Source organism: Cyprinus carpio, chromosome B17 (genome assembly GCF_018340385.1).
Source record: "Cyprinus carpio isolate SPL01 chromosome B17, ASM1834038v1, whole genome shotgun sequence".
In the NCBI taxonomy this organism is placed as follows: domain Eukaryota; kingdom Metazoa; phylum Chordata; class Actinopteri; order Cypriniformes; family Cyprinidae; genus Cyprinus; species Cyprinus carpio.
This window is the reverse complement of record NC_056613.1, coordinates 26,678,712-26,706,418: the sequence shown is the minus strand read 5'-3', so window position 1 is coordinate 26,706,418 and position 27,707 is coordinate 26,678,712. Positions and strand designations below refer to the sequence as shown.

At 40.9% G+C, this 27,707-nt stretch overlaps 1 protein-coding gene across 1 annotated transcript in view; it reads right to left on the bottom strand.

The window, feature by feature from the left end:
* Positions 1–27,707, bottom strand: part of LOC109099811 (leucine-rich repeat and fibronectin type-III domain-containing protein 2-like) — a 138,764-nt gene that overhangs the window by 11,132 nt on the left and 99,925 nt on the right. The window contains exon 4 of the mRNA XM_042742951.1: positions 5,511–6,906. Coding sequence (XP_042598885.1) covers positions 5,511–6,886 — 1,376 coding nt within the window. The 5' untranslated portion in view covers positions 6,887–6,906. The remainder of the gene's footprint in view (positions 1–5,510; positions 6,907–27,707) is intronic.

Below are 27,707 nucleotides of genomic sequence, written 5' to 3'. Positions count from 1 at the left end.
GTCACCCTCAGATCTCGCAGAGCGCCAGCCGGCGGTCCTCTGCTCGAGCCAGAGAAACCGGGACGGGTGGCGACAGAGGGGTCTGCTGCACTCCCCTTGAGGAGTGAGAGACGCGATCGCAGCGATGCCATGCTCATACGCCCACAATAGACGCATGAGTCATCCACGAGTGCTGCCTCAGCGTGTTGGACGCCCAGGCACTGCAGACAACGCTCGTGACCGTCAACCGCGGACAGGAAACGACCGCATCCAGAAGGACACGGACGAAACGGCATCTTGAAAAAAAGACGCGAATCGTCCGTGATTTGCTCTTTTAGGAACTGCTCTCTTAGCCGAAGCGCCCAGGGGAATCACTGCTGCAGGGGACACCGCTGTAGTGCGCCGTCACGCCGACCAGGAACAGCTCTCCACAACACAAAGATGAAACGGCTTTGTAGTGATATCCCATCAACTACTCGGCTCCGAAGCAAAAATCTGAATGAGTGGATGCACCTGTCGCCTATTTATACCCGTAGGCACGGGGAGTGGCTCAGGTATGTTAAATCCACTAGCCAATTTTCATTGGCGTTTTCTCTTTAACTCAGAGATGATTGGCCTCCCAAGTGAGACCCCATATGTCGTTCGACATAACTCGTAGTGACCGACAGATAGGGAACCCGTGTTTTGTGTTAGAGACATCCTTTACCACACTAAAACTACATCTAGCAGTGCAGCCTGACACATTGTCTACGGTAAGCCTCTATGCCAGCTAGTCCATTACTCATTCATAATTGCTTTCCCATCACAGGAGAAGACGCTACATTCAGTGGTGACAGTTTTACAAGAGAGCCCAACCTTTTTCCTCTCAAGCCTTGTGATTGATTTTTTTTTTTTTTTCAGCATCCAGGCTAGCACTGCTCTTCCAAGACAGAAGGAAGAAAACAGATCTATGGATAATAACATATGCAGTTCACTAGCATGAATTCATTAAATGGGTCATGAACTGAAAAATCTAAATTCCCTTGATTTTTTATATATATATAAGAGGTGATTGTGCTATAAAAACATTCTGTAAGTTTCAATTGTCAACTTTCTTGTTAGTCTAACAACTAATTATATTAAACTCAATCTGCCAAAACAACAGGTTGTGGAATGTGCTACTTTATGACATACTGTAATAGTGTGGCTAAACACTGCCTTCTGTTTAGCCTCGCCCACTGAATAACGAACATAGTACAGTAGGTAAATGACAAGAGCGGTAAATGAAGGTCTACAGAGAAACCAACTAACAAACTGTATTTGATTAACTTTATTTTTAAAGAAGATCCAGACCCCATCAGTAGAAATTGGTCCTTTGTTCACAAAATTTTACATCTAATTTGTTTACAAACAAGGCACAGACAGATTGAAACTAAAACACGATGCTGTGACTATATTGTATCGAACCACACAAGTGTGAGTAACTGATCACTGTGATCACTATCTATAATGGATGCAGCCTGTCAAACACACATAACCACTAGCCAATCATACCAGTGGGAATTTACTTCCAAGTCTACAATCTGCCATATCTATTCAAACAAAGTGTTCTGAAGAGTGGGCTTAAAACAGGACAGAGAATACCCTATTGCTTCTAAATTTTTTTATTTTTTTTTTGTCATGTAAAAAACCCTGATAACATTATAAGTGGACCTCAGAGAACAGTACAAAGAAGAAGAAAAAAAAGGCAGTTCACAACCCCTTTAAGTAATAGAGTGGCACCAGAAAATTAACAGTCATACTCATTCTTTGTAGATTATATGTTTTTCATAAGTCAGGGAAACCAGATAGCCTAATGCTTATGCATAGCCTTTCATATTTAGGCAGTCTGATAGGGGAACCCATCACTTTGATTATAAACTGCTGTAGATCATGTAGATATAAAGAAAGAAGTAAGAGAAGTGAGCTGAAATTAAAATCAAAGGAATAAAGCATATTCTAAAAGCTACTGTTGCCTCAGGCTTGTAATGGTGATGATCATGATGGTTGTATTATGCAAAGAAAAAAGCCTAGAGGTAATAGGGATTTCTACATCTTTTATTTCACACAGATAAAATGCTGCATTCGATTAAAAGATGGAGAAATCAATCTTTCGACAGCTAATAGAGGTTTAAAAAAAGGCTGTGCCTTTTGACTGTAATACAAATTTTATTTATTCATTCATTTATTTATTGTTTATAAAAGTTCACATACATATTTCTTATAGTTTTAAGCATGCAATCGTAAAAAGGCTTGCTTCTATTGCAAAGATATTTTGATTACACTTTATGTTACAGTACAGTATGTGTACTTACAGTGTTATTACTGGGTATAAGGTAGCTACATGGGTTAAGTTAGGGGTTGGTTCAGGGTTAGTACAGTAGTTATTACCCAGTTATTGTAAGTGCCATAATAAGTACATAGACGTAGAACAAGGCTGTAAAATAAAGTGCTACCAATATATTTCCTAGAAGAAGGTTATTTTATGTGCCATAATAAGTACATAGTTTTAGTGTTTATTTGTTTGCTTGCCTAAATACTCCACAGACAAGGAGGACTATGGATTATCAAGTGCTGTTGGTGGGTTTTAGACATACAGTGGTGGCCAAAATTATTAGACCACAAGTACTTTCACCAGCTAAAAATGGGTTTAAGTCAGTCATTTCTATGTTTTGCTGTAGTGTGTCAGTTTACATTTCTAAACATTCATTTTGCTATTAATTGTAATAATCTGGTGAGATTTGTGTTTGCACAATGAGTCTGACAACAGCCAGTGCTCCACACAGAGATCTGATCTCATCTCATCATCATCCAGTCTGTCTGGAATGACATGAAGAAACAGAACACACTGAGACAGACTAAATCCAGAAGAACTGTGGCAATGTCTGTGAAATGCTTCTAGAAACCTACCTGGAAACTACAGTACTGTTACAAGTCTTAGGCCATTTTGTAAAAATGCTTTGTGGCTGCTGTCAAAAATAATTATGTGATTATTGATTATAAATTAAATTATAAATGTCATAAATAGATTTTCTTTATCAATTAACTTGAACAAAATTAAATCAACATTTGGTGTGACTATCCTTTGCATTTAAAGCAGCTTTGCAGGGAGGTCTCTGGAAGCATCTTTGAGACGTTGCCACAGTTCTTCTGGATTTAGTCTGTCTCCGTTTGTTCTGTTCCTTCATGTCATTCCAGACAGATGGATGATGATGAGATCAGATCTCTGTGTGAAGAACTGGCTCTTGTCTGACTCCTTGTTCAAACATAAATATCACTGGATTATTACAAAATGAATGTTTGGAAATGTAAACTGATATTTCCTACTCACACACTAAAGCAAAAGATAGAAATAACTGACTTAAAACCATTTGTAGCTGGTGAAAATTGTAGTGTTCTATTAATTTTGGCCACCACTGTACATAATTTGTAGGTAATTGATTCGGTAAAGGGTAGGTGTGCCATTATTGTTTTAACTATAACACTTACAGAACACCATTAATACATCTGATATGGGCTTAAACTGTATATGCATGTGACTGGTCGATTAAAAATATACAAAAACAATCTCTAACATAACTCAGCATAAGTGAGTCACCTTTTAAAAGTATTTACTATCTTCAGAGTTAACCTATTACACAATATTTGCTTAAATTAACTGAATTCAGTTAACTTACAAGACTGAACTGAGTTATAGAATACATCATGTATCTTTAACCCTCTGGAGTCTAAGGGTATTTTTGGGGCCTGGAGAAGTTTTGTCATGCCCTGACAATTGTGCTTTTTTCAATTTCTTATAAATATCTAAATGGCTAAAGTCTAATCTCACTGTAATCAGCACAAACTGGGCTATAATAATATGTGAGCAGCATGTATGTACATGATTGTGTTTTTGAGAAAAAAAAATGTTATGCGTGGTTAGTGAAAAACTAAAAATGTTAAATCACTTGAATAAGGCAATAAAACACATAGAGAAAATTGGTTCCCGGGACTTTTGAGAACAGGAGCTTGTAGCCTAGATTTTTTTTTTCTAAATGATGTGAAAATCATCTTGTTTACTCACTTACAGAAAACAATATATTGATTTAAATTTTCTAAGACACTTTTTGTTGGTAAAAGTCATATGCGAGTAGGCGTCAACTATCATGAATTCACACCTGAGAAGACAAAGGCCTGCATAATGAGCTGCATAATGAGCCATTCAGTCAGCTGTGTCACTGAGAGGGATGAGTTACAAGAAAGAATGTGAGGACAAAATAAATGTATATCATTTTATGTTTGTAGTTTATTTAGAATATATTTAATTATCCCACAACATAATTTAATATTCACTTGTGAGTGCAGTTAAACAGTTTATTAGGAACAATCAAAGCTGACTTTCAAACTGATTTTTTTTTGTATCATTACTCCAGTCACACAATCCTTCAGAAATCCTTTTAACAATCTTATTTTCTACAAAAAAAAAACATTTATTGTTATTATTATCATTATTATTATTTTATTATTATTATTATTATTATTAATGTTGAAAAGAGCTGAGAATATTTTTTTCAGGTTTTTTAGGGGGGGATAAATTGAAAGAACAGCAATGTTTGTTACATTTGTTACAGTTACATTCATTGTTACATTTATATTATTTATATCAAGCTTTTGAATGGTATAGTAGTGTATATTGTTATTGAAACTTCATTATATTTCACTTGATTATACATTTAGTCAGGAATTATAGTTTGGAAAAATTATTTGGAAAAAGTCTAACTAGTAAAATGTTTACACGTTATGTGAAAACTAGTACAAGTATATTAATAAATAAAAAGAGACTTACTCATGTTTATGATCTCTGCTGAATAAAGTGCTTCATTCTTTTTTCTGAAGAAAAATCAAATCTCAAATCCTCAACCACATCACATCTTTTTGGGGTGAATTATGTCTTATTCCTCTCATCGCGAAGCAAACAGTAAAATAAAAAAACTTGAAGAACAATCTCGCTGCGTTGTCTTCTGTTGTGTGGGCGTATTCAAAAGCAGCGCGCTTCAGTGAAACATTTGAATCTCAATAGCGCGTTCAGCGCGGGGGCGTGGTCGCATTAGAAGATAATGAAGGGAGACGTGAAAAACGGACACCGCGTTGTTTTCATATGGATTACTTTATCACAGAATATTTGTTTTCAGCAGCACTTGTATAGTTTAAAAGTAGACATCTCAAGCTTTCTATAGATATCTCTTTCATGTCTCTGTGTTGAGTATTCACTGAGTTACAGTTCATTTTAATGACGCATTTGTATCTGAAGATCAGCGCAGACAAGGGCTGCAGACAGCACTCCTTGTTTGTTATCTTTATTTTATAAGTGCACAAAGTTCTTTTCGGGGGTTATCAGGAGAAAATACCCCAAAACGCGTATACGCGTTAATCGACTTCATAGGGTTAAATCTAATGATAAGGGTAGGTGAAAGCACAAGCCTAATTAGTGTGTAGTTGGGTGGTTTAAAGAAAAATAAACATGGAGTACGTACCTATAAATCAGGACATCATCCTCTGAACAGTTGTATTGGAGCTGGTACATTTTGACTTTGGGTGACACTTTGCTTACTGTCCACTTGATCAGAGCAGAGACCGCGGTGACCTCTGACACTGACACTACCTGTTCTGGTTGGGCTTTGGTCTCCCCTTTACTGGTTTTAGTGGAGCTGGTGATGTCAGACAGCCTGGACTTTGGCTGAGCTGTGCGGTTAGTTCCATTGCTTAGGTGGGGGAGTTGGATAATGGAGAGCTCAATTGAGGCTGTTGATTCTCCTGCTGCATTTGCAGCAATGCACGTAAATGTCCCATAGTCCTTAGAGGTGGTGACCATAATGTCTAAAGTACCATTTTCATACACTGTAGCCCTGGATGAGTTACTAATTAGTCGGTCATCTGGAGCAACCCAGTGTATGAAAGGCATAGGGTCACCCACTGCCTTGCAGCGTAAACTGGCCGTCTGTCCCTCCAGAACCAAAAGCTTATGGGTATGTTGGGTAATTAAGGGTGGTTCACACACAAACTCTTCCTCTCGCACATACCAAAAGTAGCGACCTTTCAGACTAGGAGGGGAGGCGCATGTTTCCATATCGTCCTCCCGTTCTAAACGGCGCAACCAAAGAATTTCACAGTTACAGTGAAGAGGATTCCCCCCAAAACTGAGAGACAAGACCGGGGCAAACGGTGTACTTAGAATGCTGCTGCTCTGTGACCGAGCAAAGATGGGATCTGGCGGAAGCTTCTGGAGACGGTTTGATGTCAGATCCAGCCTTGCCAGCTTCTCAAGATCAGTAAAAGTGCCTTCAGCTATGTGGCTGATGAGGTTGTGGTCCAGACTCAGCTGGTGTAGGTTGAGCATTTTCCGAATGGCCTCCCAGGGTACGCCTCGCAGGTTGTTGTACGAGAGGTCTAGGTCCTCCAAAGTGAGCAGTAGGTCATCGAAAGCTTCTTTGGAGATATGAGTCAGTTGGTTATTGTTTAGGATGAGGTGCTGCAAGTTCACTAAGCCTCGCAGGGCATCTGGGCCCAGCTCTGTCAACCGGTTACTGTCCAGGTGCAGCGAGCGCAAGGTTTCAAGATCCACAAAGGAGAAGGGCTGGATGAAGCTGATGGTGTTTCGTGACAATGTGAGGTCCACAAGGCCCGTCATGTTGGTGAAGTCCTGCTGGGTAATTTTGATAATGTAGTTTCCTCCCAGGCGTAACTCCACGGTTCTTCTGTCAATGTCAGGGGGCACGAACAGCAGACCTTTGGATGGGCACAGTGTGCCCAAGGACTCTGATAGGTTCTGACAAACACAATATTTAGGGCAGGCGGTGGTCATCATCACTGCGCTTCCCAGGAGAAGGAGGCTGCAGAGCACTTTGTCCATGGTAAATCACAAGCAGGGACCTGGATAGACAACAAGAAAAAAAAAAAAAAACAAGGTCAGTCCTTTCCGGCCTTACAAACAGCAAATGATTTATTCCCTCTGCAAGGACTATCTGATAAAAATAGTCCTCCTTTCTTAAGCAAATTTTAGTCCTCATTATGAACCAGCTTATGCTATTAGAGGCTCTTTTTGCAATCCTCAGACTCCTGTCAGAGAATTGAGAAGATACTGAGGTATAAAATATGTTTTATAGTTGCCGGAAGCAAGAGTGTTTGACGCTATGTCCGTATGTGAATTCTGCAGTAGGCTTCATATCTCTGACACAGAGAGAACGGATGACTGCGCTTGCCCTCAGACGACAGCCCATAATTCCTGTAGACATTTGTATCATCAATTCCAAATATACTCAAAACTTAAATCAATTTTAATCAGTGCTTTGCTAGACTGATTCTCTAATGGTAGGGCAGGGTTGGTAGAACTTGCACGTAGAAGAAGGGGTGATTGTCATTTCCAGGCGAGAATTAAAGGATAATAATTCTCTCAGCTGGCAGCACTTATACAATAAATCATCATTGCCTCAGTACCGATAATTTATATCTTCTAAGATTCCTATAAACCCCAGTACACAGAGTTCTGGATTCCAAAATTATGAGCACATCTTTCTTGCTAGACTCATTATGAGCACATCTTTCTTGCTAGACTCAAGTTTATTGCATATATCAATATATCTCCGAGGTGAAAGCATGCAGATCACCCACCCCTGTCCCAGTTCCAAACTGGAAAGGTAAAAGAAACCCCCTCAAACTCCCCCCGGGGCCGGGGACCCCCTCCCTTTGGGGGGGCACCCCCCCCCCCCCCCCCCCCTGCGGGGGTCCCCTCCCGTTTTTTTCCGCCCCAAAAAAACCCGGGGTTGGCCCCTTGGGGGGGGGGGGCCTATCCCCCCCCCCCCTTTTTCCCCCCCCGGGGGGCCCCCCCCCCCCAAAAAAAAACCCCCCCCCCCCCGGGGACAGGTTTGGGTGGGTTTTTGGCCCCCCCCCACCGGCCTTTTTGTGGGTTTTTGTTTTTTCCCCCCCGCCCCCCCCCCGCCCCCGTGGGGGGGGCCCCCCCCCCAGGGGGAAAAAAAAAAAAAAAAATGGCCTTTAAAGCACCCCCTTTGGGGTTTTCCCCCCCGTTTTTTTTTTTTTTGGCTTCCCCCCCCCCCCCACGGGGGTGCTTTGGACCCAAACCTTGGGGTTTGTGGGGGGGCGAAAGGATGTTGGTTGTTTAAAAGCCCCCCCCCCCCCCCCCCCGCCCCCCAACGGGGACACCCCTTTTGTGTTTTTCGGGCCCCTGCAATGGGCCAAACCCCCCCCCCCCCCCCCCCCTTGGAAGGCCCCCCCCGGTTTTTTGGGGGGTTTTTTTGTGTTTGGGGCCCCCCCCCCCCGCCCCCCCCCCCCCCCCCCCCCCCCCCCCCCCCCAAAAAAAAAAAAAGGCCCCCCCCAAGGGGGGGGGGGGGGGGGGTACCCACCCCCCCCCCAACCACCCCCCCCCCACCCCCCCCCCCCCCCCCCCCCCCCCCCCCCCGGACCCCCTTTGACCCCACCCCCCCCCAAAAACCCCCGGGGGGGGGGGGGGGTGGGGGGGGGCACTAAAAAAAAAAAAAAAATTTTTTGGGGGTTTTGGTGGGCCCCCCCCAAGAAACCCCAAAGTGTTTTTTTACCTTTTTTTGGGTTTTTTTTTTGTTAAAAAAAAAAAAAAAAACCCTTTGTCTGGGCAAACCACCCAAAAAATGGGGGCCGGGAAAAAAAACTTTAAAAAAAAAAACAACTGGGGCCCCCCCCCCCCCTTTCAAAACCCTTTGGAAGAAAAACCGAAAGTCCAAAAAGGGCCCCCCCCCCCCCACCCCCCCCCCCCACAAAAAGGGGCCGGTTATGGGTTTTGCTCCCTTTCCCCCCCCATCCCCCTTTTAAATTTTTGGGTTTTTTTTTTCCCCCCCCCCCCCCCCCCCCCCAACAAAACAGCATTCCCAAATTTTAAAAAAACAAGCTCCCCCCCCCCTTTTAAAGGGTTTTGTGGCCCCCCGGTGTTTTCCCCCCCTTGGGGGGGGGAAAAAAAACCCCCCAAATTTTTTTTGTTGTTTTTTAAAAAAAATTTTGGGTCCCCCCCAGCTTAAACCCTTTTCCCCCCCCCCATTTAAACCCAATGTTGGGGGGCTTCTTAAATGGGTTTTTGGAAACCCCCCCCCCCCCCCCCACAGTTTTGGGGGCAAAACCCCCCTCCCTTTGAAAAACCCGCCCCCCCCCCTTTTTTTTTTTTTTTTTTTTTTTCCCCAGAAATTCCCCCATTCTTTAAAAGGGTTATCCCCCCCCAAAAATTTACTTTTTAAAACACAAAACCCGGCAGTTTTTTTTTGTGGTTTATTTGTTTCCCCAAAACCCACAAAAAATTTTTCCCCCCCCCACCCCCCCCCCCAAAAGAAACAACTTTGGAAAAAAACCCCCCCCCCCCTTTAACCATAACCCAGGAAAAAAAGGGCCCCCCCCCCCCGCCCCCCCCCCCCCCGGTTCTTGTTTTTTAAAAATTTTTAAAAAGTTTTTTTTTGGTTAAACTCCATAAAACAATGTTCTTTATAGTTTGTGTTTTTTTTTTTTTTGTTCCCCCCCAACAATATCACTTTGCCGAAAAAAAAGTCTTTGTGAAGTATGAGCAAACTACTGTAAGTAGCTTTTGGGGTGAACGTCTTAGTGCAGTGAATACCTTTTCATTTTCCACAGCTCAAAAGTCTTTGGCAGAATTTCACAGTAAGAAATAAGTTTCACATAATTGAATGAATCCATGTGCTCTATGAAGACAGCTTTGAACTAGTTGGATGTGCTTGGAAGCTTTTTTGCAGTACTTCTATGTCTCATTTATTAAAAAGCTTCACAAAAACTATAGGCTATTACTTAGAATTGTACAGCAATACTTCACACAAAACTGAAAATTGTCTAGGAAAATATATATTGAAGAGCTTACTTCAGAGGCCATATATATATATATATATATATATATATATATATATATACATACAGGTCCTTCTCAAAAAATTTGCATATTGTGATAAAAGTTCATTATTTTCCATAATGTAATGATTAAAATTAAACTATCATATATTTTAGATTTATTGCACACCAACTGAAATATTTCAGGTATTTTATTGTTTTAATACTGATGATTTTGGCATACAGCTCATGAAAACCCAAAATTCCTATTTCAAAAAATTAGCATATTTCATCCGACCAATAAAAGAAAAGTGTTTTTAATACAAAAAAAGTCAACCTTCAAATAATTATGTTCAGTTATGAACTCAATACTTTGTCGGGAATCCTTTTGCAGAAATGACTGCTTCAATGCAGCGTGGCATGGAGGCAATCAGCCTGTGGCACTGCTGAGGTGTTATGGAGGCCCAGGATGCTTCGATAGCGGCCTTAAGCTCATCCAGAGTGTTGGGTCTTGCGTCTCTCAACTTTCTCTTCACAATATCCCACAGATTCTCTATGGGGTTCAGGTCAGGAGAGTTGGCAGGCCAATTGAGCACAGTAATACCATGGTCAGTAAACCATTTACCAGTGGTTTTGGCACTGTGAGCAGGTGCCAGGTCGTGCTGAAAAATAAAATCTTCATCTCCATAAAGCTTTTCAGCAGATGGAAGCATGAAGTGCTCCAAAATCTCCTGATAGCTAGCTGCATTGACCCTGCCCTTGATAAAACACAGTGGACCAACACCAGCAGCTGACATGGCACCCCAGACCATCACTGACTGTGGGTACTTGACACTGGACTTCAGGCATTTTGGCATTTCCTTCTCCCCAGTCTTCCTCCAGACTCTTGCACCTTGATTTCCGAATGACATGCAAAATTTGCTTTCATCCGAAAAAAGTACTTTGGACCACCGAGCAACAGTCCAGTGCTGCTTCTCTGTAGCCCAGGTCAGGCGCTTCTGCCGCTGTTTCTGGTTCAAAAGCACACGCCTGTGCACGGTGGCTTTAGATGTTTCTACTCCAGACTCAGTCCACTACTTCCGCAGGTTCCCCAAGGTCTGGAATCGGTCCTTCTCCACAATCTTCCTCAGGGTCCGGTCACCTCTTCTTGTTGTGCAGCGTTTTTTGCAACACTTTTTTCCTTTCCCACAGACTTCCCACTGAGGTGCCTTGATACAGCACTCTGGGAACAGCCTATTCGTTCAGAAATTTCTTTCTGTGTCTTACCTTCTCGCTTGAGGGTGTCAATGATGGCCTTCTGGACAGCAGTCAGGTCGGCAGTCTTACCCATGATTGCGGTTTTGAGTAATGAACCAGGCTGGGAGTTTTTAAAAGCCTCAGGAATCTTTTGCAGGTGTTTAGAGTTAATTAGTTGATTCAGATGATTAGGTTAATAGCTCGTTTAGAGAACCTTTTCATGATATGCTAATTTTTTGAGATAGGAATTTTGGGTTTTCATGAGCTGTATGCCAAAATCATCAGTATTAAAACAATAAAAGACCTGAAATATTTCAGTTGGTGTGCAATGAATCTAAAATATATGAAAGTTTTAATTTTTTATCATTACATTATGGAAAATAATGAACTTTTTATCACAATATGCTAATTTTTTGAGAAGGACCTGTATATATATATATATATATATATATATATATATATATATATATATATATGTATATATATATATATATATACAGTATACAGTGCCCTCCATAAGTATTGGAACAGTAAAGATAAAATTGTTCTGTTTGCTGTGGAGTCAAGAAATCTGTAAACATGATTAAAAGATGAATATGAGACAAAACTACAGAATGTGACATTTTATTATTGGGTGATTCAACACATAGATGTTTTACCAGCTTTAGAGTTTCATCTCTCTATCTGATGTGAGCATAAGTATTGGAACAGTTGCCTCACAGGTCTTTCTAAGTTTTCAGCTGTGTCCTGTTGCATTAATTCTTCAGATATTAAAAGCAGGGAATGTTTCTTATCAGTTATATCCATTGCTTCTGCATTCTAAGTCTTGCATTTGAAGATGACACACACAAACCAGGAAGAAGACGAGGAAGCTGACTCTGAAAGAAAAGCAAGCAATTTGGATGCTAAAAGAAAAGAGGAAGTCAATTAGAACTATACGAAAAACAAAGAGCGTGGAGAAATCTAGAGTTTGTAAACTACCAGTGACATCAGCAACCAACGACGACCTGATCAGCTGAGAAAAACAACAGAAGTTGATGACAGACCAATTATAAAAGCTGTCAAAATGTACCCTAAAATACATGTCTGTAAAATCACCAACAACCTCTAGAAAGCTGGGGTGATGCTCTGTCAATCTACAGTCCGCAAGAGAATTTGACACAGAATTACAGAAGCTACACAGCAAGATGCAAACCTCTGATCAGCACCAAAAATACAAAGGCAAGATTCTTCACAAATGTGAGCCAGTAGAGTTTTGGAACTGAGTTGATGGACCGATGAGACAAAGATTAATCTTTATCTAAGTTATTGGAAAGCAAAAGTGTGGAGAAAAAAAGGGAAATGCAAATGATCCTAAGCATACATCTTCATCTGTATAGCTTGGTGGAGGTGATGTCATGGCATGGACATGCATGGCTGTTTCTAGAACAGGATCTGTTAATTTTAATGATGACTTAATGTGTGATGGCAGTAGCAGAATGAATTTGGAAGGGTACAAAATCATCTTGGCTACCAATATTTAAGAAAATGCCACCAAACTCATTAGAAAGCACTTCATATTAGATCAGGACAATGACCGAAAACACCCTGCCAGTTCAGTCAAGGACTTTATCAGGGCAAAGAAATGTAAAGTCTTTGATTGCCCAAATCAGTCTCCAGATTTAAATCCGATTGAACATTCATTTCACCAGCTGAAGAGGAGACTAAAGACAGAAACTCCCCAAAACAAGCCACAGTTGGAATTGGCTGCATTAAAGGCTGGGGAAAAGCAAGTCCAAGAGTCTGGTGATGTCTATGGGTTGCAGACTCACTGCTCTGATTGCATGCAAGGGATCTGCAACTAAATATTAGATTTTTTTGTTTTTAATCTTTTTTATATTCATTTGTTTCAATACTTATGCTCACGTCAAATAGCGGGATGAACTTTAAAAGTGCTGTCCTTTTTATTTGGTAAAACATGTATGTGTCGAAAGACCTAATAATAAAATGTGACATTCTGTAGTTTTGTCGCATATTCATCTTTTAATCATATTTGCAAATGTCTTGACTCCACAGCAGAGAAAGCAATTTTGTCTTTACTGTCCCAATACATATATATATATAAAGCTCAAAACATACATAAATACATATGCAAACAACTTCAGTTTTCTGAGCCCCTTTACTGACTGCAGAATTATTGTTATTGCTGTGGATATTATTACTTTTATTTCTTGCTCTTTTTTTCTTTCTTTCTTTATTGTTTTTTTTTTTTAAGACAACACAATAAACATTCTTTCAATGTTGTTCAGTGTTGAAAGTCTTTCAAATTTGTTATAGCATTATTGACAATTAATTCTGTAAGTTTTATCTTAAGTGAAAATGTTTACTTTATATCATAGCTAAAACAGTACATCAACCAGTCCGAAGTAGCAGCAGTGTCCAAATAATAAATAATAAATAATAAACAGAGCAGCTTTTAATCTTTTAAACAGTGCAACTTTTATTATTCTAATGATGTCACGGTTGGTAAACCGTGATCTCTGGGTGTTGGCACTTTGTGGTGAAGTCTGTGTATTTCGCGTCTGCACTGATTAGTTTGTGGGCGTCTCCGTTAATTGTCATCAGCAACAGCTGTCACTCATTACTCATTCCCTTTATATTGGCTTGTCTCACGTCTTGTGTTTGTGAGATCGTTGTTTCATGTCGCTTACCCTGTTTGTTTGGCTTCAGTGTTGTCTGCGTTGGATGTTCGTGTTTTCCCGGAACCTGATCCACTCTACGCACTTCCACTCAGCCACAAATACTTACCTTCGGCTCTATTCCCCGCAGTTCCTGTGCCATCCTCTCCTGCTGCCTTCTCACCGTCATCATCCGGATTCCTCACCACCTCACCACCATCTTGGATTTTTGTCTTCCCAGCATCATTGTCTTTTCCCTGTTTGTTTATTTATTTTCATTAAAGAACCATAACTCGCTATTGTTTCCAGTCCTTCCTTCACCCAGCCGTCACAGAACGATCTCACCAACATGGAAGCAGCGAGCACCAACACACTCACGGACTTTATGCATCACAGTGTGAAACTTATGGATCAGCAGCAGGAGAGCATCTCGAACACCGGACGCGCTGTCCAAGCGCTGGTGGCACAGGTGTCCGAGCTCACCCAGCAGATCCATCAGCTCACCTCTCCCACTGCGCCCATCGCACCGCCTGTGCTGTCCGTCCCCCGGGAGACCCCCCAGGATCATTTCCGGCCAGAGCCGAGACTTCCGGCGCCTGAAAACTACTCCGGTGAGCCAGCCTTTTGCAGAACTTTCTTGAATAAGTGTTCTATGCATTTCGCTTTGCAGCCCCGCACCTTCGCCACCGAGGAAACCAAAGTGGCGTTTACGCTCACGTTACTGTCGGGCAAGGCAGCCCTATGGGGGACGGCGGTGTGGGAGAATCAACATCCGTGCTGTGCCTCGTTCCACGCCCTCTCTGAGGAGATGAGGAGGGTTTTCGATCGAGCCGCGGCCGGCAGGGAGGCCGCTCAACATCTCTCAGACCTTCGTCAAGGCACGTCATCTGTCACGGATTACTCCATCGAATTCCGCACCCTGGCGGCCGCGTGCCAGTGGAACGAGGCGGCGCAGTGGGATCGATTCCTGCATGGGTTATCCTACCGTGTTCTAAAGGAGATCTATCTCCTCGAGCTGCCCCCCACACTAAATGGATTAATCGACTTGGCCTTACGAGTTGATGCCCGGATTAATCGCCTGGGTCGCCAGTCCAGTCCTACACGTCATACCATCTCTCCAGTTAGGGGGCGCTCGAGTCGAGAGAATGCGGTCGGTCCCATCGACGACCACGAGCCCATGCAGGTGGGTAGAGCTCAGCTGTCCCGGAGGGAGAGGGAACGGCAGAGATCCCAAGGACTATGTTTATACTGTGGAGGCTCAGAACACAACATCTACTCATGCCCGGTAAAACAGCCAGCCCGGTAGTAAACTTGAGGCTACTATCGGGTGGGATCTCTGCTGGGAAGTCCTCAACAACATCATCGACCCTCCTTCCGGTGAAACTGCGGTGGAGGAATCACTCTCATGAATGTCACGCCCTTCTGGACTCCGGAGCCGAAGGTAATTTCATTGATTCTTCCCTGGCACATCACCTGAACATTCCTGTCCTGCCTGTGTCTCTCCCCATCCATGTCACCGCACTCAACGGCCAGGAACTGCCGCACGTCACACACCACACAGAACCCATCACACTACTCACTTCTGGCAATCATCGCGAGACCATTTCCTTTTTCCTAATGGACTCCCCTGTTGCTCCCATTGTGTTAGGTCACCCCTGGTTAACCAAACATAATCCACGAGTGGAATGGGGTTCCAACACAGTCACATTGTGGAGTGAAAGTTGTCATGAGTCTTGTCTGGTTTCTGCTTGTCCTGTTGTCCCTGTTTCTGTCTTTCAGAAGGAGAACATGGTGTTGGCAAACGTGCCCGTAGAGTACCTGGACCTGAAGGAAGTGTTCAGTAAGTCCCGTGCTGCTACTCTTCCTATTCCTGAGAGGGAGGCCATGGAGAAATACATTTCTGATTCCTTAGCATCTGGGTTCATCCGTCCTTCCTCTTCTCCAGCGGGGGCGGGATTCTTTTTTGTGGGTAAGAAGGATGGTTCTCTGCGACCTTGCATTGATTACCGAGAGCTGAACAACATCACGATAAAGAACACCTATCCTTTACCACTCATGTCTTCAGCTTTCGAGAGGTTGCAGGGAGCGTCCGTATTCACAAAATTGGATTTACGTAATGCTTATCATTTGGTCCGCATCAGGAAGGGGGATGAATTGAAAACCGCCTTTAATACCCCTAGAGGGCACTTTGAATACTTGGTGATGCCGTTCGGGCTCTCCAACTCGCCCGGGGTTTTCCAAGCACTCGTTAATGACGTGTTGAGAGATATGGTAGATCAGTTTATATATGTTAACCTGGATGACATACTGATTTTTTCTTCATCTCTCCAGGAACATGTTTAACACGTCAGACGAGTGCTCCAGAGGTTACTTGAGAATGGGCTTTTTGTCAAGGTGGAGAAATGCGTATTCCATGCACAGTCTGTTCCCTTCCTAGGATATATCGTCTCGTCCGAGGGAATACGTATGGACCCTGACAAGGTTAAGGCTGTGATAGATTGGCCATCTCCAGATTCCCGTAAGGCCCTACAGCGGTTTCTGGGGTTCGCCAATTTCTATCGGTGTTTTATTCGCAATTTCAGCCAACTAGCCTCACCTCTGACAGCCTTGACCTCTCCCAGTACTCCGTTCAGGTGGTCGGACGCAGCTGAGACTGCGTTCGCTAACCTCAAAAGCCGCTTCGTTTCGGCTACCATCCTGGTGGCCCCTGATCCCACACGGCAGTTCGTGGTGGAGGTCGACGAGTCAGAGGTGGGGGTAGGAGCAGTGTTGTCCCAACGTGCTGCTTCGGACGATAAGGTACATCCTTGCGCGTTTATCTCTCATCGATTATCTCCTGCTGAACGTAATTATGACATTGGCAATAGAGAGTTGTTTGCCGTCAAATTAGCGTTAGAGGAGTGGCGTCACTGGCTGGAAGGTTCAGGGGTACCTTTCATCGTTTGGACTGATCATAAGAATTTAGAGTACATTAGAACTGCCAAAAGACTCAATTCCAGGCAGGCTCGGTGGGCCCTTTTTTTCGGTAGTTTTGAGTTTACTTTATCGTACCGCCTGGGTTCCAAAAATGTCAAACCCGATTCTTTATCACGTCTTTTTGATCCCTCCGCCCGCCCGGTGACTCCAGAGTGTATTTTACCTGAGAAGTTAGTGGTCTCAGCACTCGTATGGGAGGTCGAGTCGAAGGTCAAGACGGCCTTGCAAGGGGTAATGCCTCCGTCCGGTTGCCCACCGAACCGTTTATTTGTGCCGGAGGAGTTAAGGTCTGAAGTCATTCAGTGGGGTCACTGCTCTAACGTGGCTTGTCACCCAGGGATAAGTCGAACTAATGGGTTGGTTTAGACAACGATTCTGGTGGCCACGTATGGCTCGCGACGTCCGCGATTTTGTTTTGGCTTGCTCAGTGTGTGCCAGTGGTAAGTCATCTAACCGACCTCCTGATGGGCTCCTTCAACCGCTGTCTGTCCCTTCGAGACCCTGGTCACATATCGCTCTAGATTTTGTTACCGCCCTCCCGCCCTCTAATGGTATGACGGTCGTTTTGACCGTAGTGGACCGGTTCTCGAAGGCGGCACATTTCATTCCCTTGCCCAAATTACCGACAGCCAAGGAGACAGCGGTCACTGTCCTAGATCACGTCTTTCGGCTTCATGGCCTCCCAGTAGACGTGGTTTCTGACAGGGGATCTCAATTTATATCCAGATTTTGGAAAGAGTTTTGTAAATTGCTAGGAGCGTCAGTTAGCTTGTCTTCGGGTTATCATCCCCAGAGCAACGGACAGTCTGAGCGAGCCAACCAAGATTTAGAGAGGACGTTGCGATGTTTGGTCTCCAAGAATCCTTCTTCCTGGAGTCAACAACTCTCTATGGTGGAGTACGCTCACAATTCGTTACCAGTGTCAGCCACGGGCCTTTCTCCGTTCCAATGCAGTTTAGGTTACCAGCCACCAGTTTTTCCCAGTCTGGAATCTGAAGTTGCGGTCCCCTCCGCTCAGGCGTTTGTCCAGAGGTGCCACCGCACCTGGACCAGAGCCCGCGAGACTCTGCTCCGGATGAGGGACTCATAACTCGCTATTGTTTCCAGTCCTTCCTTCACCCAGCCGTCACAAATGAAGACTGCTTGCTTGTGAGAGAGAGGTAAAACAGAATAGGCTCTCTCTTTAGCTCTTCCATTTGGTTCTCACAGGTCATTTAGGCAATAATTCACACACATCGCCTTATATAAATCCATATCCAGAAACTTGACCCATCATATTTTACTCTCAACCACCATTCACTCAAACAGCACATACTCATCTCCTCAGACATCTCATCTTCAGCACACTGGCGTTCTATCTCAGCGTTGCCATGCAAATGGTCTTCTTGCCCCTTGCTTTCATTTATTCCCTGTGCCAGCATCTTTCATAACAAGTGCACAACAGAAAAGGTCAGATTTATTAAAAGCTCTCTCTCTATATATTTTCACCCTCCCTCTCTTCTTCTATCAGTGTAGTCACATCCACGGCTGCTAATCATTTTCGCCTTTACACACAAACATCCTATATCTCCCATTCCTTTGATTAATGTGCAGACGACACAGCGCCATTTTAGTGGGAAGTGATGAAAGCCCTCAAAAGGAAAGCAGAGCGCAGCCAAAGGGGAGGGTGACAATGGGTTTATTTCATACTGCGGCCAAATTAATTTTCACAGCAGGATGCGGAGGTTAAAAAATCAGATTGCTTCTCTGTTCGACGGCAGGCTAATTAACCTTAGCAGCTTATGTTGTGTCTACGCTACACTAATCTACAATTTTGTGTTTATTGTTGCTAAAGTGTGCGGCTCATTCACACACAATAAAAAAACACTCCATTTGAGTGTGCCTTCGCTCTATAATTTGTTTGTTGATAATGAGATAATGTAAAATGGTAGACATTCAGAACATTTAAAGATTGTGTTTATTAGCATTACCATTGTGTGAATTAATGTACATTTTACACCGCTTACACGACTGGGACTCACATTCAAATCCCACTCTTTCTCTCTGACTAAATGTAGATGTATTATTGGGGGAATTTTGACTTAACACTTTAGACAAACCTGTTTACCTACAATAATCATTCATCTCAATTATTAAATATGCAAATATTTAATCAGACGATTTGGGGAGCATATACTGCAGAAAAAGAAAAGTATATTTAATATTTAACATTTAAATATTACACACTTCACCTTTAAATGTGCTATTGTGTTTACTAAGTTATTTGAACTGCTTGTTTTTGCACACCTACATAAAAGTATGTATATTTTGATAACAGAACAAACAGTAATCCATTTGCTCTCTTTAGTCATTTATTAAAAAGAGCTGTTCACAGGAGTCAAATTTATTAAATATTATGTCCTCTAAAAGCAAGACACAATCATGGGGCTATGTGTCTGATATTGTCAAGCCCTGAAAAAGGTAAGAGCTAGCTGTCAGATTTTGTTCTCCAGTGAATATTTCCCAGGGTAGGTTTATTTTTAAAACTGTAAAATTTCTTTACGCACATACCTTAAAATGATGACTACAAAAAGCTTTTCAACAAGTCCACTATTATTGTGAAAGAAAAACGTATGATGATGAACAGAAGCTGACAAGCTGGCATGCCGTTACACTATATGTCCTCATTTGTAAGTCGCTTTGGATAAAAGCGTCTGTTAAAGGACTAAATGTAAATGTATATGGGGCAAGTTGTAAATACTTTAAAGCCAAATTTAATCAGCAAAACAATTACACTTAAGCAAGTAAGTAAATAAATAAATAAACAAACAAACAAACAAACAAACATTTTGAAAAATAAAATTTAAAAATAAAATTAAATAAAAAATTAAAATAAAATAAAAGTTAATCCATTAAAATGTATACATATATCAACACTTGCCCATACCTCAAATCCCTGAAGAAAAAAATAAATAAATAAATAAATAATAATAATAATAATAATAAATAAATAAATAAATAATAAATATAATTGTTATGGTTGTATTGGTTTTATAGTTTTTGATATTAATGAGCCTGAGAATATCATTCCAATATCCTAAATTTAGTACTCTTATTATTATTATTTCAGTCTAACTTACCACAAACATTAAAATGGTAATGTATCATGGTTTCTAGAAAAATATTAAGCAGCAAATCTGTTTTCAGCATTGATTATAATGTTTCTTGAGCCCCAAATCAGTATATTAGATTGGAATAATGGCTGCTGACAATTCAGGTTTGCTATCCCAAGACTAAATTCCTTTAAAATATTTCAAAACTGAACAAACCATTGCTATAGACAACATACACTTTTGTATTTGGACTTTTGAGTCAAAAATAGTTCCTGACTTATAGCACATGCGACAACTTCCCTGTGAGACATCTAGCCCCAAATCTCCCCTATTAACATTCATATTTATGACTCTTATGAATTCTCTATGCAGTGCACAGCACCATATCCACCACATCATTGAGTTTTCCTCCAGGAACCTCAGAACCCCTGAAGCATAACAGAGTGAAGATCAGAGGGCAACAGATCTCTTAAGCACAGCAGACATATATGCATGCATCTGTGAATACTTTTGACAGCGTTCTAACTGTGCATATATAGTACAGAATGAAAAATGGAAACAAACACAGCATGCCCATTTTTACTGCACAGTGCTCTTTCCATTGCCTTTCAAACAGACAGTCAAGCAGAGAGGGCTGTTTGTGGCATTATCAATGGATCCATGCTCTCATGTGTTGACAGCTGAATAATGGATCCCAAATTTCAATTTTAGGAGCTAAACAACTGTCTTCATTTTCTCCTGTCTTCTCACCATCCAATTCGTAGGCTGATCTGGAAGTAAGACATCTGCCATGACAGATACGGCTCTTTGGGGACAAATAATCCGTCTTCTTATTGCATTTTGGACAATGACTCCATTTGGTTGCTAATATGAAGTATAAAAAGGCCACTAAACATGAATGAAGAGGTTCCACTGTGGGAGGTGAACGACAGGTCACATATAATCACAAAGCCACCCAACTCGCTGCAGGTAGTACCACACAGAACAATCAGTGCCCTTTTCCTGTGTCTGGCCATAAAACCAACACTCATATACAAATTTGTCAGCTATGTTTGGAGGGGTATACTAGTGCTTACTGCATAAAACACACATAAATTCTAAATATGCAATGTTTAAAAAACACATGCGCTCAAACGAAACACTTTTTTTTCTTTTTTTGGAGAAAACAATATGATGGAAACACATTTACCAAAAAGAAAATAATTGATGCACATCAAAAAAGTCAAGTGATTTTGCACAATGGGATGCCATAACTGGCCTAACCAGTGGACTGCTCTCATTGCATGGTCATTCTGAAATCCTCATTAAAATGGTTTGGTATACGACTGCGTTCCCAAGCAAGATGACCTCGTTTATTTCATTTTGTCTCGGCACTCTGAGGCGCAAGTAATTTATTATATATGAAAAAAAGACCAACTGTGGCTTCTCCTACTGTAGCAAATCACTTTTATCTTGATCGTGATATTTGTCGCCAGTTTATCAGGAAGTTACAATTTTGTTTTCTTCATCTTGCTAGATGGAAATGGTGCTTTATTTTCAAATGTTTTATGTGATATTCCAATTTTGCACATAAGTTTAATTTGCTGTTTTATATGGAAACCTAGTATGTGCAGGGTTAGTTCTCTTTTAAAACCAGTCAACAGACCAGCTCGGAAGACCAACAATCTCAGGCCATTTTTCCAGCAGGGATTAGACACATGCCTATAAGGGTTAAGTTTTAATTCTCATTTTGATCTATAGCTTCAACACTGTAAGGCAATAACAGAGCATTTTTTAATATACAGTTAAGACGTAGGTTAATCACTTTTACCTATCACCCTATATTTGGTCCAGACTAGACCTATAGGTCACCAGTTAATATGTAACTTAAAAAAGAAGAACACATATCTACCATCTACTCAGCCTGTCTTGACCTTGTCTGCAGTGTCAAAGACTAATGTTATCATCCTGTACAAAGAAAGATTAACATCAGCATGAACTGTTAGCTTGGTAAGCTATCTATCTTGACCCAGCAGAGCTATCTTTTTTAACATGATGTAGCCAACCTGTATCAAATATCGGAGACTTCCTCGCATCATAAATATGGAACCGTCTGCAAGAGTTTAACAAGGGACCACTTCTACAGAGAGAAGAGAAATGGACAGGTTCATCTGAGGGAATGATAAGTGTTCACTCCGTCAAGTGGAAGCTACTGCTGTAAGCTATTTTTGAAACAACGCTTTATTTCAGGACACAACTGGAAGCAAAGTCAGTCATCAGAATATGAAGGGTTGGCAGAACACAGCAGTGCAGATAAATTTTGGGAATTATGTGATAGCTTGGATGCTTAAATAGTAAAAATAAAAATAAAAAATAAAAAGTTATGGATTTTCATTTCGTGGAACATGCAGTTTCAACTGTTGTTTGGGGGAAGTACAGTACTTAAGAGAATCAATGAAACGGCAGTTTGCAAACAAGGCAATTACCTCCATTTTCACCGATTACATCGGTGGGATCAGACAAAATGTTAAAATCTTGTATGAAATAGCTGGTTGTAACAAAACACTGCAATTTGGATTTCCAAAGAAAGAAAAAAAGGATGTGTACAACCCAGTTTCTTGGACAACTAGGCCTGAAAGACACCTTTCTCAAATGTGTAAATGTCTAATCTGTCTACAAACCCTTTCCATTTAAAATTTCTAAAAAAAAGAAAATAAAAAAAAATAAATAAAATAATTTTTTGTTGTTTTTAATATTTTTATCCAGGTGCTGCTCTTTTTGGTAACCCAGCATTTTAACCCAATGCTGGGCTCAGCTTGTTGGGTCATTTTATTGTCTCAGACAAAACAACCTAGCTGCTGAGTGACAATCAGAGCGTGGACGTTCCCAGCTGTTTATTTGAGGTAGGTCAGATAGTTGTCTTTTTGAGTAATTTGGTGGAGTTATTGGTTGAAATAAAGGTTTGTATACATTTTATTTCATTTATAAATGTCTTTATTGTGCTGTAAATTAAATTATTTTACGCAACGCAGCATAAGGACGAGATGTCAGTCAACTAAATGCATCAGCAGCAGTTGTTTTGCCAGATGGAAATGTATTTTGCCTTGCATAATACACATGGATTTTATTCGCTATAATAATGAATTTAATCTAATATTAAAATATGTTCTCTAATCTCAGTACTGTTTGTTTATGGGCAGGTTTTGGAGTCAGTCACGGCATCTTTCAGATATGAGTGAAAAGCGAGGCCGCGGTCTGAAGTTCGCAGTTCCCCCCGCGAACAGCAGCCCATCACCGGCTCAGATTTTGGCGACACACTAGCACAAGAATTAGCACTATTTTGGTAAAAAGTGATTACAGAGAATGGTTGAATACACTTTAATTAAAATACAATTTTTAAATGTTACATTTTTTTATTTCTAAAATGCTTGTTAACCAAATTTTAATGTACTATTGTAAACTATGCTGTATATTCGCCCAAATAAATTCAGTTTGTCTTGTATTTTCTCCATGCATGGGTGTTCTTACTTAATAATAAATGTTCATCATTTGATTATTGCTGTTGCCTCTAGTAATTGTGTGTGTGTGATTTTTAATTTACAGCCCATTTTTAAGCCAGCAATATAATACTTTTTTAAACAATAGTTTACAACAACCCAGCATGTTGGGTGAAAACATTTAACCCAACCAGCCGGGTCAAAATAACCCAGCATGTGTTCTGTCCAATATTTACCCAGCGCTGGATTGCCAAATGGATATGCCAAGAAATCATTGTTTTTAACCCAGCATCTTTTAGAGTAATGGATTACAAGGGCATCATGGACAAGTCAGCATCCAAGGAGATGAGGAAAAGGCAATGTTAGTTGAGTCTAAACTTTTTTAATTGGTGTTTTGCATCAGGTCAATCAATCAAAAATGATTTATGCTTCTTGCTCAGTTATAGTGAGTTAAAATACCCAATACTTGAATATTTTGTTTCATTTTAATTTGCAATCAGTTTAAATTGTTACACATGTATGTGTAAAATGAAAGTTGCCTTTATCGTTTTATGTTGGGACTATATTAACACTTTCTGTTGCATTAAACTGGTCAGTCAATTTCTAGTTCCCAGTATGCTTTGCATAGAGCTGCTACTCTTCAGAACAGTGATAACCACACACACACACACACACACACACACACACACACACAATCACACACACACAAAAAAAAAAAAAAAAAAATATAGAAGCATATTTAAATGTTAAGCTTACAGTTTTTAACTTTTTGTATTTTAAATTGAATTTGTATTTTTAAACATTTTTTTATTTGTTTTAGTTTTATTTTAAGTTTATTTTAAGTTTATTATAATTATTATTATTATTATTATTGTTCACTTTGACTGGGTTCCTAAAACACCAGTGTGAACGTAATGTGGACTGAGACACTATTGCAATTAAAAAAAGATTTGAGTCCACATTAAAGTCCAGCTACGAAGTCGAAATAGAACATATTTTATCTTTCTTGTTTATCATGTGACCATTAAACAACATCAGAGTTCCTTGAACATGCAAATGTGACATTAATGAAATAAAGGTATAATCTAAAAGTAATATTTTATGTCCAAGGGGTTCAGCTGGGAAAAATTAATAAATAAAATGTAACCAGTATGATGACATATCATCAGTATGTACAATGGTAGAATATGGTATAATATCTGTTTTCATGTTCCTTTTTTATTTATAATGCTTTACATTGGGATCTAGTATGTAACTGCTTATTGGTGGCCCTCCCTAACCGGGTATGCAGTACATGTACATTGTACACTGTTAAAGACCATATCCAGGGGGATTTCCTGTCACAGCCGTGCCGTAAAAGCACCAGTCTCTACCTCCCACATCCTCAATAGATTTTAGCACAGCACCATTGATGCAGTCCATAACCAGGTCCTGCGGGTGGGAAAACCAGGTCCTGCTCTTATCTGAGGCTGCCAGACAACCCACCACGAGCATCCCACGCACAGCCTCCAGACATGCCTCGGCATGAAGGGATGGCACCCATATCACAACCGCTGAAAGAGAGAGTGAAAGCTTGTTGCCTGAGAGGGTTTGAAAATGACAAAAAAAAAAAAAAAAAAAACACTACTTTTCCACTCGGTTCTGTAGGAGGAGGCGAGGTTGGTCCACCCCCTACCTTTTGGCTAATCTAATGTGGAGAAATGACATAAAACCTCCTAACGCTTTGAGAGAGCATGGCACAGCACGTTCTTAAGTGCTGTGATTTATGGCTGCCACTCCACCTCTACAGTTCCTGTGTATCGACGGTAAAGATGCAGATTTAAGCAGACCTAAGAGCTCCATTCATCATTCACAATACCTCACTAACATATAACACCTCTGGCAACACACAACTCACTCATGTGATTCAAAAATGAAGGTAAAAAAAGCCATTGGGAAGAAGTAAGCCGACACATATATATTCTCTATGTCACTGATATGATGTGTTGTTCCGACATGAGTCAAAATGCAATACATAATCCAAAATAAATAGACATGGCTTTCTCAGCATATATATAAGAAAACATGTTTTAGGTGTTATGAAATACTATGTTACGAATGTAATAATAAATGTATTTATTTTGTTAGTTAGCGTGTCTCAACGTTATTTTATTCTTCTTCTTCTTATTATTATTATTATTATCACCACTACTATTACTACTAATACTAATATGCAAACAACATGCAGAAAAATGCAGAAAACAAAAACAATAGATTAAATAGGAAATAATGTGCGTCGAGATCAACATGTTTCTTATATATATAACTGGACCATGTGCCTGCAGTGTGTTGGTCAACTATTTGTGTCTATTTGCTTCTAGCCACATTCATTGCCTGGATAAAAGAAATTAAACCATATTTAGATTGCCTCCGCTTTGCAAGTGTTGAAGCTCACAGAACTGAATTTTCCAAATGGTCTCTTTTACAATCTGCCAAGCCATCCCAAAATCCTTTTCTCCACAGCCGGCCCGCTGTGCATTCCTCCTAGTTCCACTATCATACTGCTAGAAAAGCTAATTAACAACTGCCAGAACACCCTTTCAAACATGAAGCTGAGTTTATGAGAAAGAGATTAATACAATTCAGAGAGAGAGGGGAAAAAAAATATTTAGAGGAATACAGATGGAAGAAGAGAGAACAGGAAAACAGAGTGGGAGAGGCAAGAGAGGGAAAGAAAATTGTAAGGCTGCAGAAATGTTTATTGGTTAAAGGGTTCATATGATGTTGCTAAAAAGAACATAATTTTGTGTATTTGGTGTAATGAAATGTGTTTATGCAGTTTAAGGTTAAAAAACACATTATTTTCCACATACTGTACATTATTGTTTCTCCTCTATGCCCCGCCTTTCTGAAAGGCGTAATTTTTTTACAAAGCTCATCGGTCTGAAAAGCGAGGTGTGCTCTGATTGGCCAGCTATCCAGTGCTTTGTGATTGGCCGAATACCTCAAGCGTGTGACGGAAATGTTATGTCCCTTGCCATTCTGTGATGCGTGTTCCAGTCAGAACACTGGCACAAAAAGACAAAAACAATAAAACCCATTACAAACGAGCCATTTGTTGCATCCAGTGGGAACATAATTACGGATTATAATGATTTATACTGTCTTTTTAGGCGTTGTGTTGCATCGCGCTGCATAAACAGAAAACCATGTCTGCATTTGTGATCAGAGAAACGACAAACAACAAGCGCTACTCTACACAAGCAGGTTCTCAATTCCAGTCCTCACACCCCCCAGCTATGCATATTTTGCATGTCTCTCTTTGTTAACACACCTGATTCAGATAATCAGCTCATTAGAAGTGAGCTCTGTGCATGAACTGTGTTCCGATTGACATTGTTCCTATACAGTGTTCATTGCTCCCTACTCCCTGAGCAGGGGAAAACTGTTGAAGTTTATCTCACTTCGGAACATTCATTCATGGATTTGCGATGCGCAACGTCTTCAAACAAGGACAAGTGTGACATTATATACGTCTGTAAATAAATACAATTTAAGTTCATGTCTCGCACACTTCAATGCACTTTGAAAGCAACATATACGTTCGATTCGAACTGGAATCATGGCGGAATATCCTGTGATGTCCACTTTGCAGGGAACTTATGTTCGAATAAAACAAACGTCTGAAGCCATAAGAGAAACATATACTGTGTAGAGCGGGGGGGCGCGGGGACTGGAATTGAGAACCACTGCTCAAAACTCGTGTTTGAATTATCAGTGGCAAATCCTTTACATATGTAAATGTACTTACAAACTGTGAGTCAGAACAGCCGGCATTGAAGTCTTCTCTCCCAGGATCAGGAAACAGTACTCCATAAAATCTGCTGCACACACCTAAATGTTCAGTCGAAATGTTCTGGAACAGTCTTGTAAATACAACTTAACCACTGATTTCTAGTCGTGTCCACTTTCGGAAGGCCAAGCTAAGTATTTTCACTATCACAACGAAACACAGCGTCTCCACGATGCACCAAGAGCACCAAGAGCTTGTAACACTCCAAAGAGAAAGGAAAACTTGAAATCGCATCCTATGACCCCTTTAAAGATATAGCAGCATGCTAAAAGCTTTGCCTTTTGTGACTTCAGACAGAAACTACCAGGAGAGGAAAGCAATTGCAGTCCCCTCTATATGGTAGGTTTCATAGCACCTCATTGAGACAATCAGAAATGAGACGCTTTCAACCAAGGGTCTCAGCCTCCTGTTCCGTAATTGAAGCTGTGTAGCACAAACAAAACACATTTGGCATCTAGCAGCTGCACTTGTTGTTCATTTGCGAGCACCATGTTTTTACGTGGCAGAATTTGTTTGTTTATGCAAAAATAGGCAGACCCAAGGTCCCAAGGAAGTATACTATATAATTAACACTGCAGATGCTTGAAGACAC